The sequence below is a fragment of the Ctenopharyngodon idella genome, chromosome 18 (genome assembly GCF_019924925.1).
Source record: "Ctenopharyngodon idella isolate HZGC_01 chromosome 18, HZGC01, whole genome shotgun sequence".
Lineage (NCBI taxonomy): Eukaryota > Metazoa > Chordata > Actinopteri > Cypriniformes > Xenocyprididae > Ctenopharyngodon > Ctenopharyngodon idella.
In genome coordinates, this window is record NC_067237.1 from 32,345,898 (window position 1) to 32,363,633 (window position 17,736).

At 36.6% G+C, this 17,736-nt stretch overlaps 1 protein-coding gene across 1 annotated transcript in view; it reads left to right on the forward strand.

The window, feature by feature from the left end:
* LOC127499807 (rho guanine nucleotide exchange factor 17-like) overlaps positions 1-17,736 on the forward strand; it is a 48,058-nt gene that overhangs the window by 14,671 nt on the left and 15,651 nt on the right. The window contains exons 2-11 of the mRNA XM_051870411.1: positions 1,458-1,535; positions 5,003-5,185; positions 10,740-10,856; positions 11,685-11,777; positions 12,317-12,493; positions 13,267-13,317; positions 13,409-13,518; positions 16,113-16,198; positions 16,505-16,623; positions 16,810-17,017. Coding sequence (XP_051726371.1) covers positions 1,458-1,535; positions 5,003-5,185; positions 10,740-10,856; positions 11,685-11,777; positions 12,317-12,493; positions 13,267-13,317; positions 13,409-13,518; positions 16,113-16,198; positions 16,505-16,623; positions 16,810-17,017 — 1,222 coding nt within the window. The remainder of the gene's footprint in view (positions 1-1,457; positions 1,536-5,002; positions 5,186-10,739; positions 10,857-11,684; positions 11,778-12,316; positions 12,494-13,266; positions 13,318-13,408; positions 13,519-16,112; positions 16,199-16,504; positions 16,624-16,809; positions 17,018-17,736) is intronic.

Consider the following 17,736-nt stretch of genomic DNA (forward strand, 5'->3'; position numbering starts at 1 on the left):
TCTGTGGAATTTTTTTTCAACTTATTTATGGTCCAGCAGGTGAAAATGATCACTAGAGCAGCCTCGTTCAGACTGTCAGTCCAAATATGATTTTTGTGCATATCCGATTGAAATCTGATCAGATTTAGCAAGTGCGAACGGCAAAAAATCACATGAAATGCATTTTTTACAAATCCAGTTCGAGCTACATTCATAAGTGGTTTGAAATATCATATTTCTGAAAACACATTTTTGGAAATCCGTTTCAGTCTGACCGCTTTGATCGGATTTCTCCTGGTTTAAGTGACTTTCTAACGCCACGTAAAATGTAAACTTGTCAGATGTTGTTATAGGAAACATGCTGAAAGTCGCTGCAGAAACAAGGTTGTGTTGTTGCAAAGTGCTGAATGAGCAGAATAAAGCCGCTCATACCAGCCTCCTACGTTTCTGCAGCTGCCTCAGAAGACTCAGCGGCTACACATTGTCATGTTGTAAATAAGACAACATCTGTATTGTAAACCCTTTCCATGTTGCTGTGGTTTTTGATATATACCTACCAATGCAATGTCATTGCATTAAAACCAATGCAGATATTCAGGAAAACGAAAGAGCGGCACAGGACACACAAATCAGATCCGAACAGTTGCGACACACAATGTGGACAGTCAATAATTTTAGATCAGATTCCAGTCAGATACACAAATAATCAGATTTGGACTGACAGTGTGAATGTAGGCTTAGTAGAGTAACAGCAGATCTCTCCTTAACAAGACACATGATTTAAGGAATTGTTCATGCAACGCAAAGTTTTTGATAGGCTACTTTTAGAGGTTTTAAAAAAAAGTAACTTTGAAAAGTGGCAAGCACATCTAATATCTGTACTAACTATTGTATTTTGGTCAAAACTGTGGTTGCTATTGTTAATGATTGTAAGGGTGTTGAAGTTTTGTGTATATTGAGTCTCCAGGATTGTCTACATGTATTTGTCATAGATATTAAACATTTTAAACATATCTTAAAGCTGCTGTCCGTAACTTTTTTTGTGTTCAAAATGTACTAAATTTATATACTGAGTACATCATGAATCCATTTTCCAAACCGTGTTTTTGTCTTATCCTGAATCACTACGGTACATGTATAATAAGTGCTTATATTCGGACTATTTTAGACCGCTTGGGTCAGCACCGCTGCGGAGTAGCACAGTACCTGCGTGACTCGTCATAGACATAAACAGAGAGAAGTAGCTCCGGCTACAATATTCTTCCGCAAGACGCATGCAGTTCTGTTTATTAACCGCTAGAGCACCAAAAGTTACGGACTGCAGCTTTAATTTTTTTTTTTTTTTTCAGCTTTGATGTTTATTTTATTTGTTTGTTTATAGTTATTTGATTTTAAATTTGATTTAATTATTTTTTTTGTAAAATGTATATGTTTTATATGATGTGCAGTATGTTTAATTGACATATTTCTCTCTACAGGACATGAGAAGACATGTGATGATGACTTTACTGGACACTGAACAATCTTACGTTGATGCTCTGCGCACGCTCGTTCAGGTATGAAACGCACATATAATCATGTAGCTATCTATATAAACACCATATTCTCCTATTTGTTTTATTTAAGGCTAATAATAATGACTACAGGCTGATTTTTTGTTGGACCATAAATGCACATACTCAAACTTGCAAACAATTCTGTAATATCGACGATCACATCAAACATAATGTCCAAACAAAGTATGTTGCATAACATTTATCATTAAAATGAAAAAAAAAAAACACTTCATGTATGATAAAGTGTTTGTCATTTTGTGTGTTTTTTTTTTTAATATTATTCTTAATACCATAAATCATTTGCTGATCTTGAATAAATCTTATGGTTTAGCATTAATAGAGAACGGAACATGATGTTACTGTAAGAGCGAGAGCGGAAGCTGCACACGGAGTTTAATAAGCAAAAGAGAGAAACAAATCATCATCTTTTCCAATCTCTCCTGACTCATAACAACCTATTCCAGCAGCTGCATCCGTTGCCCTGGCAACAAGGTGAGCGAGCAGCGGGCAGCGCACCTCCAAAATGGCCCCCATTACCGAGCAATTCTCACCAGTGTTTATACTCTCATTCTGTGTTAAAGGAAGCGGTTATCTTTGGGGGTAAATGATTGCGTTCTAGTCAACATCATTACTTGTAAATGGCGTGCAGAGGGCAAACCGAGGTTGGCTGAGCCAACAATGAGAGAGACGCACAGGTTTATCACCTTAAAGGTGTCAATGGAGAGATCTAGAGAAGGGTGTGGAGAGGTGCATGATGGACGAATGACAGACGAGAGCGGTTTATCACGGCAGCAGCGTGGCTCCAGGCACGTTTTAGGGCTGTAGAGGTGCTGGAAGCGCATTGGCCAGATGTGCGCTAGTCAAAACATGTGACCTGAGACAAACACACTATTTTTTTTGGATGTGCTATGGTATTAACATGCTTTTTTTGGCATATGTTGGTAATTCCAAGGTATTTTTGAAGTATGATGTGAATTCCATAGTATATGTTACCATCTTATACATCACTTTACCATGGTAACACAACAGTATTTTATTTGTATGTTTATGTAAGGGATGTTTTGTATGTTGGTAAGTAGGGTTGGGTATTGTTCGAATTTTAGTGATTCTTATCGATTCCCAGTTTCAATTCCAGTAAGGTAAAAAAACATGTAGTCAAACATTTATATCAAACATATTTATTTTGTGCCTTTTGGCAAAATGTTTTGTTGCAGCTGATTTCCATGAACAAAAATCAGCAGCCTTCAAAAAATCAGCAGCCTAAAGAACATTAACATTTTCCTATGGTTTTAACAAAAACAACTGGACAAACTTATATAAATTTTATCTTTAATAACATTATTAAAGATAAATATACAGTAATAAAATAAGAACAAATAAACAAATCAGCAATAGCACAAATAAATACAACTGAAAAAATTTCAGGTATAGAAATTGTAATCAAAAATAGCACTGCATAGTTTTCTTTTTATAAATAAAGTATAGATTAATCCTTATTAAAGTCACAAAAGTTATACAGTCAAGATCAGTGAGTGATTTTCTTTTTCTTTTGTTCTTTGATTAACGTTAATTACACTGCTGTCACTTTAAGAGCTCATGCAGGATCCAGTATACACATGCGTTTTCTTTCTCAACTGTTTACGTTCACTTAAGACAAAACCGACTGTTTAACATAATTGTGTGTGTATGTGCTTTAAAGCCCAAGAAAACTCATACAAGGACTCAATTCAGTGTTACGCACTATATGAAAGGCGGCTCTCTGTGCGCACTATGGGTGTGTGCACAAAGAAAAAGTGCCGACCTGAGTTCTCTTTTGTGTTTTTGTGCTTGAAAATGGTTTGAAATCACATTAAAATGCACACACAGGAATCAATAAGCAGAATCAAAATTTTAATTTTATTAGAAGTATCCGACTCCTGACCTTAAATGTGCAGTGTGTAAATTTTAGTGCCATCTAGCGGTGAGGTTGCGAATTGCAACCGACGGCGCTCACCCCTTTCTTTCGAAGCACATAGAGAAGCTACGGTGGACGTCTGGCCGACACAAGACAGATGTCGTCGTCTGAGACAGCAGAGAGTAGCCAGTCAAGCAATGAGGTTTCTTCTTACTTCTGACAAAGAACGGTCTCTGCTTCTAATAAACCAGACGACTACTACTACTACTACTACTTCTTCTTCTTCATGCGTATTCAACGTAGTGACTGAGCTGCTTCTGAAAACACAAACAATTTAGAAGAAGAACAACACAGTGATGAAACGCACTTTGTAGAGTGTTTGTCCGTTTAGGGCTGCTGTAGAAACAGGCCGGTGCAAAATGGCGACTTGACGTAAGGGGACTAAGCGGTGTATGTAGATATAAATGGCTCATTCTAAGTTAATAAAAACATTACGGTTCATTATGTAAGGTCTTTGTACACCACTGAAAACATAGTTATGTATATTATATTGCATTTCTGTCAATAGATCCTCACAAATTTTACACATTGCACCTTTAATTGCACCTCCGTATAATTTTCTATCCCCAACCCTCAAATTGGACCCTATTCAAACATTTCTGGTATTATTTCATTTTCATTTAGGTTATAGTTATGTAATGTCTTTCTAGTCTGCAATTTAAATTTTTTTTATTTATGATTTATATTTTTTATGATAAATATAGCATAAGAAAACAAAAACAATAAATAATAAAAAAAACAAATAGCAATTCAGACAAAGCGGGGCAATGATGTAAATAAACAAATGATACATGAAGATTAGGTGCACTAGTTATGACCAAATCTATACATATTTCTATCTTGTTTAATGTTCTGTTACCCATTAATAGATTGTTTTATGGAAGTAATATGGGCTGCAAATGACATTTGATGTTGACTTTAATTTAATGAGCTTGAATTTTAAAAAAAACGAGATACAATTTTGGTTTTAAAAACACATTTTGTGACAGTAAAGACAGAGGAGCAGAATAATTATCTGCATTTGATGTGACACTGTTTATGTCCCAAGGTAAGAGTCAAGCATTTCTTTTAATCAAAGTCTGTCCCAGACCACCACATTCAAACACAAAAACATGCAAACATTCTGTCATTTATTAATGCATATTCATTATATTTTATATTCCTTTATCATTTTTGATGCATACTCATTATTGTTGCATATTCCTTTATATGTATTAATACATATTATTATTGAATATTCTTTTATATTTTAAATGCATTATTATTGCATATTCAGTTCATGGTCCATGTATGTCAAGCACACTCAAATGGTAAAGGTTTCTGACAAACTTACAGTCTAGTGGTTTTACCCTGACATCAGGGTAAAACTGATTTTTTAATTTCAGCAATTAATGCCATAATGCACTGTGATGGAAATGTTGATTATAATTTATTCAGTACTAAAAAAAAAAAATTGTTCCATGTAGATAAAACTGTACATTACCTCTGTCTCTCTGTGTTGTTCTGCTCTCAGGGTTACATGAAGCCCCTCAAGCACCCGGAGAACTCCCCTCTCTGTGACCCGTCCCTGGTAGACGAGATGTTTTACCAGATCCCTGAGATTCTAGAACATCACGAGCAGTTCCTGGAGCAGGTGCTGGACTGTGTCAACCAGTGGCATGACAAACAGACTATCGGACACGTGCTCATTCAGTCGGTGAGATCCTAATCCCAGTTTGAATACTATTTGCAACGTATTGCGAGAATAGCATCCCAAATCAAAGGAGATTATGTTAAAAATACTATACCAGAAATTCTTTGATGGTAAACATTTTCAGGTGGATTTTTGTAGTATGGATCTGGATAAGGAAAACTAATGCTGTGTCCTCATTTTCTTACTATCTGTTGTATGCAATATTAGAATGAGTGTTGCCTGAATGAAATATTGATAAAGGAATGCTAATATAGGGCCCTATGGTATCTGCGATGAATTCGGCAAAATTTGGATGAAAAATAAATAATAATAAATCAAACGGCGAGATGGCCTATTGTCTGTGAATATTAAAGTGCAAAAAGACTGCTATTGAAATGCTATTGCTATTGACCAGTCAAACACCCAGTGAAATACATACTTTAAAGGATTAGTTCACATTAAAATGAAAGCTTTACTCACCCTCAAGCCAGGTGTATATGACTTTCTTCTTTCTGATGAACACAATCGGAGTTATATTAATAAATATCCTGACGCATCCAAGCTTTATAATGGCAGTGAACGGGAAACAACGAGTATGAAGCTCAAGAAAGTGCATCCATCCATCATAAACGTACTCCACACGGCCAAAGACTATAGAATAACACAAGACGCGTCACGTTTTGAATGGGACAAAGTGGAACACGCAATATGGCGGAATAAGTCCCTCCTTCAAAAATAAGAGCCAATCGCAGATTGGTAAAGTCATCGCGTCACTGCAGCGGCCGTTAGAAGCTCCGGTTCCTATAGAAACAGTCAGACGCACGCCTCCGAAATGATACACAAGAGACGCCATTTAGGACTGCGCATTCACATTAGCTTGATCCATCCTGAAAAATACAGTTCTTTGTCATGATTCGAGCATTTAAAAACAAAATTTATGAGACAGTTGTTGTCAGATTTCATTGGTGATTACAAATATGAAATTGAATCGAAAGCTTGGCAAACAGCTTTGGAGAATTTGATGTTTCCCTATTCAAAGAGATAGGAGCTGCACTTGAATGCCAGAAAGGCGTTTCAAAGATGGCCGGCGAGTGAAATGACTTGTCTTAAAGGGACTTTGACATGGCTCTGGGGGGTTAATAAAGGCCTTCTGAAGTGAAGCAATGCGTTTGTGTAAGAAAAATATCCATATTTAATAAGTTATAAAGTAAAATATCTAGCTTCCATATTCAACTTACGAAGAAAGCGTAAAGCCTCTCGCAGTTCAAAGTGCTTTCACTACGTCCTACACCTTCCTTACGAAGTTGTAAGTTGAATACAGAAGACGGTCTGGCGGAAGTTTGATATTTTACTTTATAACTTGCTAAATAAGGATATTTTTCTTACCCAAACACATCGCTTCACTTCAGAAGGCCTTTATTAACACCCTGGGCCGTGTGGAGTACGTTTTATGATGGATGGATGCACTTTCTTGAGCTTCAAACTCATTGGCCCTGTTCACTGCTATTATAAAGCTTGGACACATCAGAATATTTATTAATATAACTCCGATCATCAGAAAGAAGAAAGTCATATACACCTAGGATGGCTTGAGGGTGAGTAAAGCTTAGGGTAATTTTCATTTTAAAGTGAACAAATCCTTTAAGTGCATAGTAGAAGTGTGCAGCCAAAAATGTTTTTTTTTTTTTTTTTTTTTTCCTTGGTTCAGAAATAGCTTATGAACAAATTGTTCAATTTTGTTGTAATCAAAAGAAATTTTAAGTCTACCCTAGTCTACTATTTTCACATTAACAGCGTGTCTCATTTCAATGGTTTCCTTCATTATCTGTGATTGGCCTCTAACTTGAGCGTTACTAACACATGGGTGGTTTAGTTAGCCAGCGATCTGCTCAGAAGGTGTGACCGCTAGGCTGGAGCCACTCAGCCCCGGTCGTCTGCTCTCAGAAGATACTGACAGAAGTGTTGACGTCTAGCAGGTGTTTTTTTTTCCATTCTAAAGGGATGACGTGCAGGTTGTAGGCTTATTAGTTGACATGGACGCCATACTGTCTCAACCCACCAGTCTTACATTGTTAGGGTCCATACTGTCGTGATGCTGGTGCCGTTCTGTCTTTCAGAATCACACACACAAACACACACACACACACACACACACACACACACACCATTTCTCCTGCTGCTAGGTCCTCGTCTCATCCATCTCTGAAAGTTTTTTTTTTTTTTTTTTTTCATGTTATTCTGAAAGAAATTAATACCTTTATTCAACAAGGATGCATTAAATTGATCAAAAGTGACCGTAAAGAACTTTCTATTCATCAAAGAATCCTGAAAAATGAATCACAGTTTCCACAATATAAAACAGCACAACTGTTTTCAACATTGATAATAATAATAAATGTTTCTTGAGCAGCAAATTAGCATATTAAAATTATTTCTGAAGGATCATGCGACACTGAAAACTGGAGTAATGATAGTTTTTACATCATAAGGAATAAATTACATTTTAAAATATTCAAATAAAAAGCAATTATTTGAAATTGTAATAATATTTCACAATATTACTGTTTTACTGTATTTTTTTGATCAAACAAATGCAGCCTTGGTGATCATAACAGACTAATTTCAAAAACAGTTACAAAAAAACAGTTACTTTAAAGTAGGGCTGTGGGATATGACGATATATATCGTTACCACGAAATAAAATGTCTGTCATTGGAGATTTTGCTATATCGTATATATCATAGTATGTAAATATATTGCACTATTGACACTTCAGAGTGATGAAATGCATGACTGAGAATATAAAGAGCGGGACGTGCTTGATGTTAAAAGAGTTATGAGCGGAATATATCCTGACAAGGAACTCGGTGCAGCTCTCGTGCTGACTGGCACACTGCCAAAGTGCGCGCATGTACCCCGCCTCTCTCAGAAGGCGATCGCGAATTAGAGTGCTCGATGTTAAAGTGTATTAAGCACAATAAATAGGGGTGGGCGATATACTGGTAGACACGATTAGCCGGTAGAAATTTGTCTGGTAGAGATTTTGGACGATCGTCTCTGTCGCGTGAGGTTGCTATGCTGCGCAGTCACGAAAGTTTATAATTTGCATGAGTTTTTAAGCATTGTGGTTTAGCAATTAGCAGCGAAAGACAACTCAATTCAGCATATGCACGCGCTCTCGCCGTGAGAGACGCGCAACATGACGTCGCTGCTCACAGAGCGCGTGAGGACGGAACTGAGTGCTTTTTGACGCCTAATTGCGCTTGAACGGTTAAATACACATTAAATACACCTATGTGCCAAAGTGACCACGTATTTGCTAGTAAACAGTGAAGGTACAGTTGAGAAAGACAAGGCTCGAGTTAATGGATCGGTGCAGTCAGTCTTAAAGGGACAGCATCCAAATTTACCTGCTGTCATTATTAATGCTAATCAAACAACAACAACAAAAAAAAGAGAGAAAATCTCTCACTGCTTGCTTTTGTAACTTTAATAAGAATAAATGTATATTTAATTTACACAGTAAAGACTATGCATTGTTTTTTATACCTTTGATTACTTTATACATGTTCTAGTGCTATTTCATCTTTGTTCTATTGTAGTTTATTTTCTTTGCTCTTTCTTTATCAGTTTATTTGTCTTCAGTAAGCTTGAAGTCGAACGTGTCGAACGCGTACGTGTAAACAGGCGTTCGACACATGGGTAGTTTTGAGCAGCCTCTCACCACGAGTTACAACCATGGTTACTCACAACCCATGTAAATATCTTTGTATTCTTTCATGCTAGAGTTGTACAATTGAGGGTAATTTCTAACCTCTTCGCACAATCTCTCGTCTATGTAAGCCTCCATTGTCGCTGTAGCTTGCATGAGCTCCGGTAGGTTCTGTTTATGCAGTTTTTCATTGACTACCTTGTGAATCGACGCCCCCAGGGCATGGTTGCCACCTTGTGGATAAACTAATTATTGAGAAAAAAAAAAAAATGTGCGTCCTGCGCATACAAATTGCTTGCGGAAAAATCCAGCGGTGTGTACAGTATGCGCATACTCTTCTGATGACGAAATTCGAGTCACGCACACTGTACGCGTAAAAACTGAAGTATACTTTGGGATTTAGTGCATTATGCTAAAAGGGATGCAGCCTAACTTTGTTCAGAATAAGACGAAGGTCTGTTCTCTCTGTAGGAATGCTGAGTGTCTCAGTGTGGGGCTTTAATCTGTCTGACCCTCTGACCCGGTATGGAGAAATACCGCCTCACGACTGCTAGTTCCATGTTGTTTAGACATTCCTGTCAGATTCACGTTCACACATCAGATGTAGGGATTTTATGGGCTCTGACTAAATGAGTTGCAAACTGACAAACTCAGATAGTTAGCAGTCAGATCCACTGCTCGTTTAGACACCACAATTCTGTTTTATGGGATTTTAGGGCTTTAAGGCTGTACAGAACCCTGTGTATGTAAGTCTCAGGCCTGGTCTCACAGACAGGGCTGAGATGAAGCCAGGAGTAGGCCTTAGATAAATTAGGACTTTTAAGTAGCTTTTATAAACATGAAAACATTACTGATGTATGTCTTGAGACAAGTTGCTTTCAGTTAAGATAGCTCAAACATGCATTTTAGTTTGGAACTAGGTTTAAGCCTTGTCTGTGAAAACGGGCATCGGTGAAACAGTCTCTTATGCTCATGCCTGCACTTGTGTTGAAATTTGAGTGTGATTTTGTTTCGTATTTTTATTGTTTTGTAATGATTCTGATGTTTTTAAGGTTCTAGAACTAAGATTCTCTTTCATTTTCTTCATAGGAACTTCATCCTTTGCAACCATATAGCAACATGCTATAAGTCACCCACAACAAACTAGCATTGTGGCCATAACTATTTGCACTACAAGAAAGGACCATTATCTTGTTTTATTAGTTTTATTAAATAACATACAACCCAAGTCACATGCGAATGTTGACAAAAACAAAACATGAAAACCAAGGGTCATTCACCTTATTTGACAAACAAAAATATCAAATTATTTAATTATGTTATTATATTCATGTGTACTTTAATGTTCAGTACAACTGCTAACTGGACTCAAGGAAACCTGAGCATCAGATGGCTGTACATAAAGTTTCAACTAGTTTTTATTTTTTATTTTAAGTGTAAAAATGAAAGCCTCTGTGGAATAGACATCGTGCAGATCTGTCAGCGTGTTCTTCAGGGCTCGTAAAACAGGACCTCTGTTTCTGGTGGGTGTAAATTGTCCCCCTGTGGCTTTACAGTTAAACATTACAGAACAGCCTGAGTCACACGCTGGCGGTGAGCCGTCTGTCCTCACGACAAGCTAAGGAGATTTATTTGAGGACTTTCTGTCCACACACACCATCCATCCACAAAGATAATTACTCCTCGCTATCACATAGGAAGCCATTTTAGTAACAAAAATATCAAAAAAGCACTATGGTACTGTTTTTTTAACTCAGTATTTCGCCTTAAAATTTGTCTAGCAATGATTAGCAGGTTAGGAATGAGGTTTTTAAAGGTGCACAGCTGTTCTGTACAGTGATGATAATGTTTCCACTTTCTCCTCAGTTTTCCAAAGAGATCCTCGCCGATATTTATTCAGCATACATCGACAACTTCATGAACGCCAAAGACGCAGTGAGAATTGCAAAGGAAGCCAAGCCTGCTTTCCTAAAGTTTTTAGAGGTACATTATGACGTGTGTATGTGTGTGTGTGTGTGTGTGTGTGTGTGTGTGTGTACACTTTTATACTACAATTATCCCCTCGAGAGGCTGTTTGGCAGCTCTGGAGACATTATATGGCCATTTGGCACAGCTAAACTTTAAATATATGGATTTGTTCATTGTGCAAACTATGACCTGTTAAAACAGAGCTAGACTGGGTTCATTTTCTGTATTTACATTGGACTGTTAATGTCTTTAGCTGGAGATGAGGTTAAACCGGTGTTTATTTTAGTATTATTTCTATATTATTATAGTATTTATTAATGTTTTTAAATAGCTTTTTATTTTTTTATTTCCTTTTTTTTTTTTTTTTTTTTTCTGTTTTAGTTTTAATAATTTTAGTACTTTAACATATTTATTTCAGTTAGTTGCCAAGACATTTCTAATTTTTGTTTAAGTTTGTTTTTCTATCTAATATTTGTATTTCAGCCTTATTTCAATTAATAACAATTATTTTTAATAGTTTTAGTTAACAATAATACATTTGACTGGGTTAAACAAATGACATAAATCCCCTCATTTTATATGCATTTTAACACTTTTGATTTATCCTCATATGTTCTCAGCTGAATCATAAAATGTTTGAGGTGTACTTGAACTCAGCTGTTCAAAGATTACTGCCCTCTAATGGTAACTCTGAAAACTGAACCTAAACCAAGTTATCTAGTAAAGCATGGTTGGATAAACTGTACATTTAAAGTTAAAATCAAGATAAAGTATAGTTGAACTTCTAAACTTTTGTTTTGTTTGTGTTCTCTTTCTCTGTTATTCTTTCTCTTTCCTCCTCAGCAAAGCATGCGTGAGAATAAGGAGAAACAAGCTCTGGGTGATCTGATGATAAAGCCAGTGCAGCGGATCCCACGATACGAGTTGCTAGTTAAGGTGACACTAACCTTCCCCCTTTTTTTTACCTTTTTGTGTCCATTCGTTTTCATTTATAAGATTTATTTTCACGTATTTTTGCTTGTTTAGAACACGTTAGGTAGGGCTGAACGATTAGTTGAAGTAATATCGAAATTGCGATGTGGCTTAGTACATTATCAAATCGCAAAGACTGCAATTTAATTAAACAAACAAATGCGTAGCACGTTTCAGAACCACTATCGCAATTTTAATCAGAAACTTTGATTTTTCCCAAATCATTCAGCCCTGACATCAGGTATGTTTTACGTGGTCACAGCTCAGCTACTAGTTAAAATCCTTCATATTTACTCCTCTTGTCTGTTGATCTTAATCTCAAAAATGCTTAAATTCAATGCCATTCTTCTGTAAGATATAGTCATTGACATGTAAACTAAAGTTATCAACATCTAAGGACTGAAACTGTCCATTTATTATTTTATGTGTATTTTATTTTTAGTTACTTCCTGTGGTTTTGGTAGTTTAGGTTTTAAATGACACATTCTGTTTGTGGGCATCAGGATCTTCTGAAACACACTTCTGAGGATCACCCAGACTACCTGTTTCTGCTGGACGCCCAGAAGAACATCAAGCGATTGGCCGAGAGGATCAACAAGGGCAGACGAAGCGCAGAGGAGCTGGAGAAGGAGACGCGCGTCATGCAGGAGATCGAAGCGCACATTGAGGGAGTGGAGCATGTGAGAGACGCATAAATCACTCACAATTTTTATTTCTTTTTATTGTTATTTTTATTTATGCATCTTTTATGATAATTTTTTAAAACCCTTTTATGAACACTTTACCATAGTGTATGAAATGTGCATGAAATATGCTAAAAAAAAAAAAAACTTGCCTCGTCTTACCTAATCCACTAGTTAATTGTTGCACAAACTAGTCAAACCTTTGTATTACACCCTAATTGCTTCTTTTTTTATATTTTTGCTTGCAAACGCTATTTCACTTTGACTAAAGATGTGCGATTGATTTCAGTAGTATGACGGCTATTTTGTATGGAAGATTATTTCGCCACAGAAAACAAAAATAAAGGTAATTGTGACTTTTTTTAATATATCTCACAATTCTAAGAAAAAAGGTCAGAATTGCAAGGTTTATATATCGCAATTGTGACATTTTTTTTCTAAGAATTTTGATATATAAACTCGCATTTCAATTCTGAGCTGACTTTATTTCTCAGAATTGCGACTTTATACCTCATAATTTAGATTGAAATCACAATTGGTGTATTATATCTTACAATTCTTAGAATAAAAGTCAGAATTGCGAGTTTTTATCTCAATATTCTGAGAAATAATTTTTTATTGTGAGATATAATCTTGCAATTGCGAGGAAAAACATGTCAGAATTGTTAGAAGTCACAATTGGCTTTTTAATTTTTTTATTCTGTGGCAGAAACAAGCTTTCATAAGTATGTTTGCCCTTTGGCGATAGCTAATAATGTTTTTCCTTTCAGATCCTGAATCCGCAGAGGAAGTTCCTGAGACAAGAGATGGTGGTGGAAGCGGTGAGCACAAATAAGCTCTTCATGCAAGAAATAAGATCAGTTTTACTAAAATGATGAGCTTCCTAAGCTTCTGTATTTCTCTTTACTTTAGAAAACGGTGGGCGGTAAGAAGGACCGATCTCTCTTTCTGTTCAGCGATCTGCTCATCTGCACCACGCTGAAGAGGAAGTCTGGATCTCTTCGCAGGAGCTCAATGAGTTTGTGAGTGCTGCTGCGCATTTGCCTCTTTCTTTTAATAGTCCAGAGATGTGAGGAGGGCCTGGGAAAACTGATGTTTGGTTTACAAATCCCAGAGTCCCCTGAGCTCTTCTGCTTTGCAGCCCAAAGCCAATGCAGTTTACTTCTGAATAACACTGCACCCTAGTGGACGGTCAGGAAAACATCACTGATATAGACTGTACCATGTCTCATTTATCAGACACTTTAAAGAGGACCTATTATGCCCTTTTTTTTTTTTTTTTTTTTTAAAGTCTTTATTTTGTTATTGGGGTTTACTAGAATGGCTTTTCATGCTTCAGTGTTCAAAAAACATCTTATATTTACACACATTTTACATTGTTGCAGTTCCTCACTTCCCAGTCTTTCCAAGTATGTATAACTGCAGACCGGAGATCTCCAAAATGGGGCATGAACACCAAAAGTGGGCAGAACATCCAAAATGGGGCGGAGTTTCCACATGCAAAGACTTTCACCATTGGCTCTGGCTTCAGCCAATTGTCACAGAGCTCGTGGCCAGGGGTGTTCGGACTGGAGTCAAAGAATATACACTGACAAGAAGCGAAACTCAATAGAACGTTCCATTGCAACACCGGCGCCCAGCAGCAGCCCTGCGTTTCCGCCATTTTGGGGTGAAAGCGACTCGGCCGTCCACTAGTTTCTATGGCAATATCAGCTGCTTTGTTAAAAAAAATAAAAAGTACATTAAAGCTGAAATTAGATAATAAATAATTTAGTTAATAAACATGAATAATGACAACACAGAATAACGTACAAACACTAGACTAGTGATCATCAAATCCCTTTAACGGTTTATTATACAGACTTTGTTTAAGTCTTCCACTTTTTTTTTTCTCCACAAAACCTTTGCTCTCTAGAAACAAAAAAACACAGCCACTGTGTCCACAAGTGGGAATTATGGGATAACAGACACAGCAATGCATCATGTTCTATAAGATCATGTTTGTAGCTTAATCCAGGGGATTAAAACGTATATATTTCAGATCTAGTGGAGTTATTTACTCCACTTTAATCCCCTGGATCATGCTACAAATATGATGATCTTAACTTTATTAATTTATTAATTTACTATTAATAGTAAATATGTAAAGTTGCATAAAATGGAAATACTCAATAAAGTAGGTATGTTACCTCAGATGTGTAATGGTTGGATTCCACAACTGATAATAATAAAACATATATAGGCTAAGACAATACAACATTTACTGTAGGTGTCATAAAATGTACTGAATTTGAGAATTTTTTTATTGCGTTCCTGATTTGGCTGTGAGATTCGCCGATTTTGAGTGCGTAAGATGTGATGGATTCTATTGTCCACTTGACATTTTCACCCCAAAATGGCTGCCGTGCTACCAAAGCGACACCTAGTGGCTGTTACCCAAAAAGCATCAGAGCTTCGCCTCTTGGGTTCTATGCTCTTAGAATAAGCATGAATCCCCCGCAAGCACTCCCATGATCCATCCCAGCACAGCACGTGGAAAAGATTTTACTCTATCGCTTTATTCTAAGCAACGGGGGTAGTGACTCTAAGTGCAACTAAAAAGGTCCCATTGTCCGGTGAATCCAGTTGGGGAGTTACGGACAGCCCGGCTTCGACGATCTCATGTCGCATAATCTTATTAACTAACTGCTTATTCCTGAACTGCAACTTTCTTTATCACGCAAATCACACCATGCAGTCAGTTTCACTGGTTAAGGTTAGGATCAGGTGTAGGGTAGGTTTAGGGGTTAGCATTTGTTGTAGCATAGCTTTGTGTAGGAAATCAGCACTGTAGATTCGGCTGTGGGGCGGAGTTTGCGCTGAACTGGATTGGGGGAAAAAATCTCGCCACGCCCTGTTTTGGAGTTTTGGAGATTGCCAGGCTGCAGTTATTCCCTTCTCAGTCTGTCAGTAAAGCTCTGTTTAATTCATGTTTGTATAAAGCCCCTCCTTCCAAAAAGCACAATGTTCTCTGATTGGTCGGCTGGATCAGTGTGTTGTGATTGGTCAACCACTTTGAGCATGATTGGGAAATATCATGGCCCTTACCATAACGGCGAGTTTCAACACACTAATAATGCAACTCAACCAGGTCTGTGGAATTAAATGAGGAATCAGACCAAAACTCACGACTACAGTCAATGAGTTTCTGGCAGTTCCGAAACAGTGTGCACTGATATAGAGAATAACTCACTTTGGAGTGTATTTGTGCTTTTTAACTTTGCAGACCTTTTCATGCTCAAACAGCAACATTACACACTAAAGAAAATTGAAAATGTAAAAAAGCATAATAGGGACCCCTTTAATATGAAGTGACTTGAAGGACACTTATTTCCGGAATGGCATGAAATCAAAATATGGAAATGCATTACATTACAGTAGTAAAATGCACTGTGAATGCTCTTTTAGAAATGCTCTTTTTTTTCTTGTAAATGGTTCAGTGGTGATCTTTCATGATTAACGCTTGTGGCGTTTAAATCCCCAACCTTTCAGATGCCAAACTAGATCTTGAACTATCAAGCTCATGTTGGAAATATTCTCGACTGATGATTAAAATCTTTCTTCGCTACTCTTGCAGATATTCCGCTGCTAGTGTCATTGACACCTCGAGTAAATATAAGTTCCTGTGGAAACTGCCCTTAGAAGACGTGGAGGTGGTTAAAGGTAGCGTTATTATCACACACAATCAGTATAACATGTTGTTTACCATGTTTTTTTTTATTTTTATTTTTTTTATACATGTTCTTAAAATAGAAAAGATGAGATTCAGACAGAAACCTGTGCTCATCTTTCAAATTTGCGGCCTTTGCTGGATTACTTTAAAGAGATAAATATGTTCTAGTGTTATCTTTATTTCTTTTCTTTTCTATTCATTCATTCATTCATTATTTTTTTGCCCATTTTGTTACTTGTAACAAAATACTTAGTTTGACTTTATTTTACTGACTCAATGTCATTTTATCATCACAGGTTCTAATCAAGCCACTAACAGAGAAAACATCCAGAAAACCATCAGCCGTCTGGATGAAGATCTCAGCACTCTTGGACAAATAAGCAAGCTGTCAGAAACACTCAGTTTCCCCCATCAGGTATGTCAGTCTTAATGATTTAACATAAAATACTTCATATAAATTTGTTGTTGTATTGTTGTTGCTATAAAATGTTGGTCACTTGGTAGAAACTACTCAAATTAGACTCAATAGCATACTGTAGCATTTTTATATGCAGTATTTTCCTCTTTACTTCTCTGAACTGCTTTTTTCTGTGTGTGTCAGAGTTTGGATGATGTGATAAAGGATCTGATGGCATCAGTGCACCGGGAGCTGGCGGAGAAACAGTCTCTGGCTTTCAGCATGACGTTACTACCCACTAAACTAGAGCTGACCACCGCTTCAGCCGAAACCACCTTCATCTTTGAGTTCAGCAGCCCTGATGCCCGTAGTAACTTTGAGCAGGCGTTTGAGGAGGCCAAGAAGAAGCTCGGTAAATAGTCTACCACCAGAGCTCCAGACGCTGAATGTACAGCGATCTGAGAGCAATTCACATCAAATTATTACTTTCCTTAAAAAAAAAAGTTATAATTTTCTGTTATGAACTTGGTGCAAACATTTAGCACAAGACTGAGTAGTAAATATAACAATATATATTTTGTTTATGTGTTAGTAATTGTGATTTTGACCATTTTTACTAAGCTTTTACAAGCTTTACTAACTGAAATAAATAAGTCTAAGTTAAAATACCAAAATTACTAATTTAGTCATTTTTATTATTTTAACTTTGACTTATTTCAGTTAGCTGCCAAGGCAACATTTCTAATTTTTGTTGTGTTAAATGTTTTTAAGTTTAGATATTTCATCTAGTACTTATATTTGATTTTATTTCAGCTTCATTTCAATTACTGAAAACAATTTTTAATAGTTTTAGCTTTTACCAAGAGCAACACTGGCAGAAACTCCCATAAGCATGAAGTAACTATTGGTTGGGTTTTCCATGGATATGTAGTATTTTTGTGGATTTTCATGGGATGTATGATATATATGATATATAATATATATTTATGCAAAGCTCAAGAAATAGTGTATATTCATGCAAAATCCAAAACACACTACATATATTAATGAACTATACTGCACTATATTCATTACAAAGCCCAAGAAATACTAGTAGGGTGCAAAATTGATGTCTAGAAGGGATATTTGTTT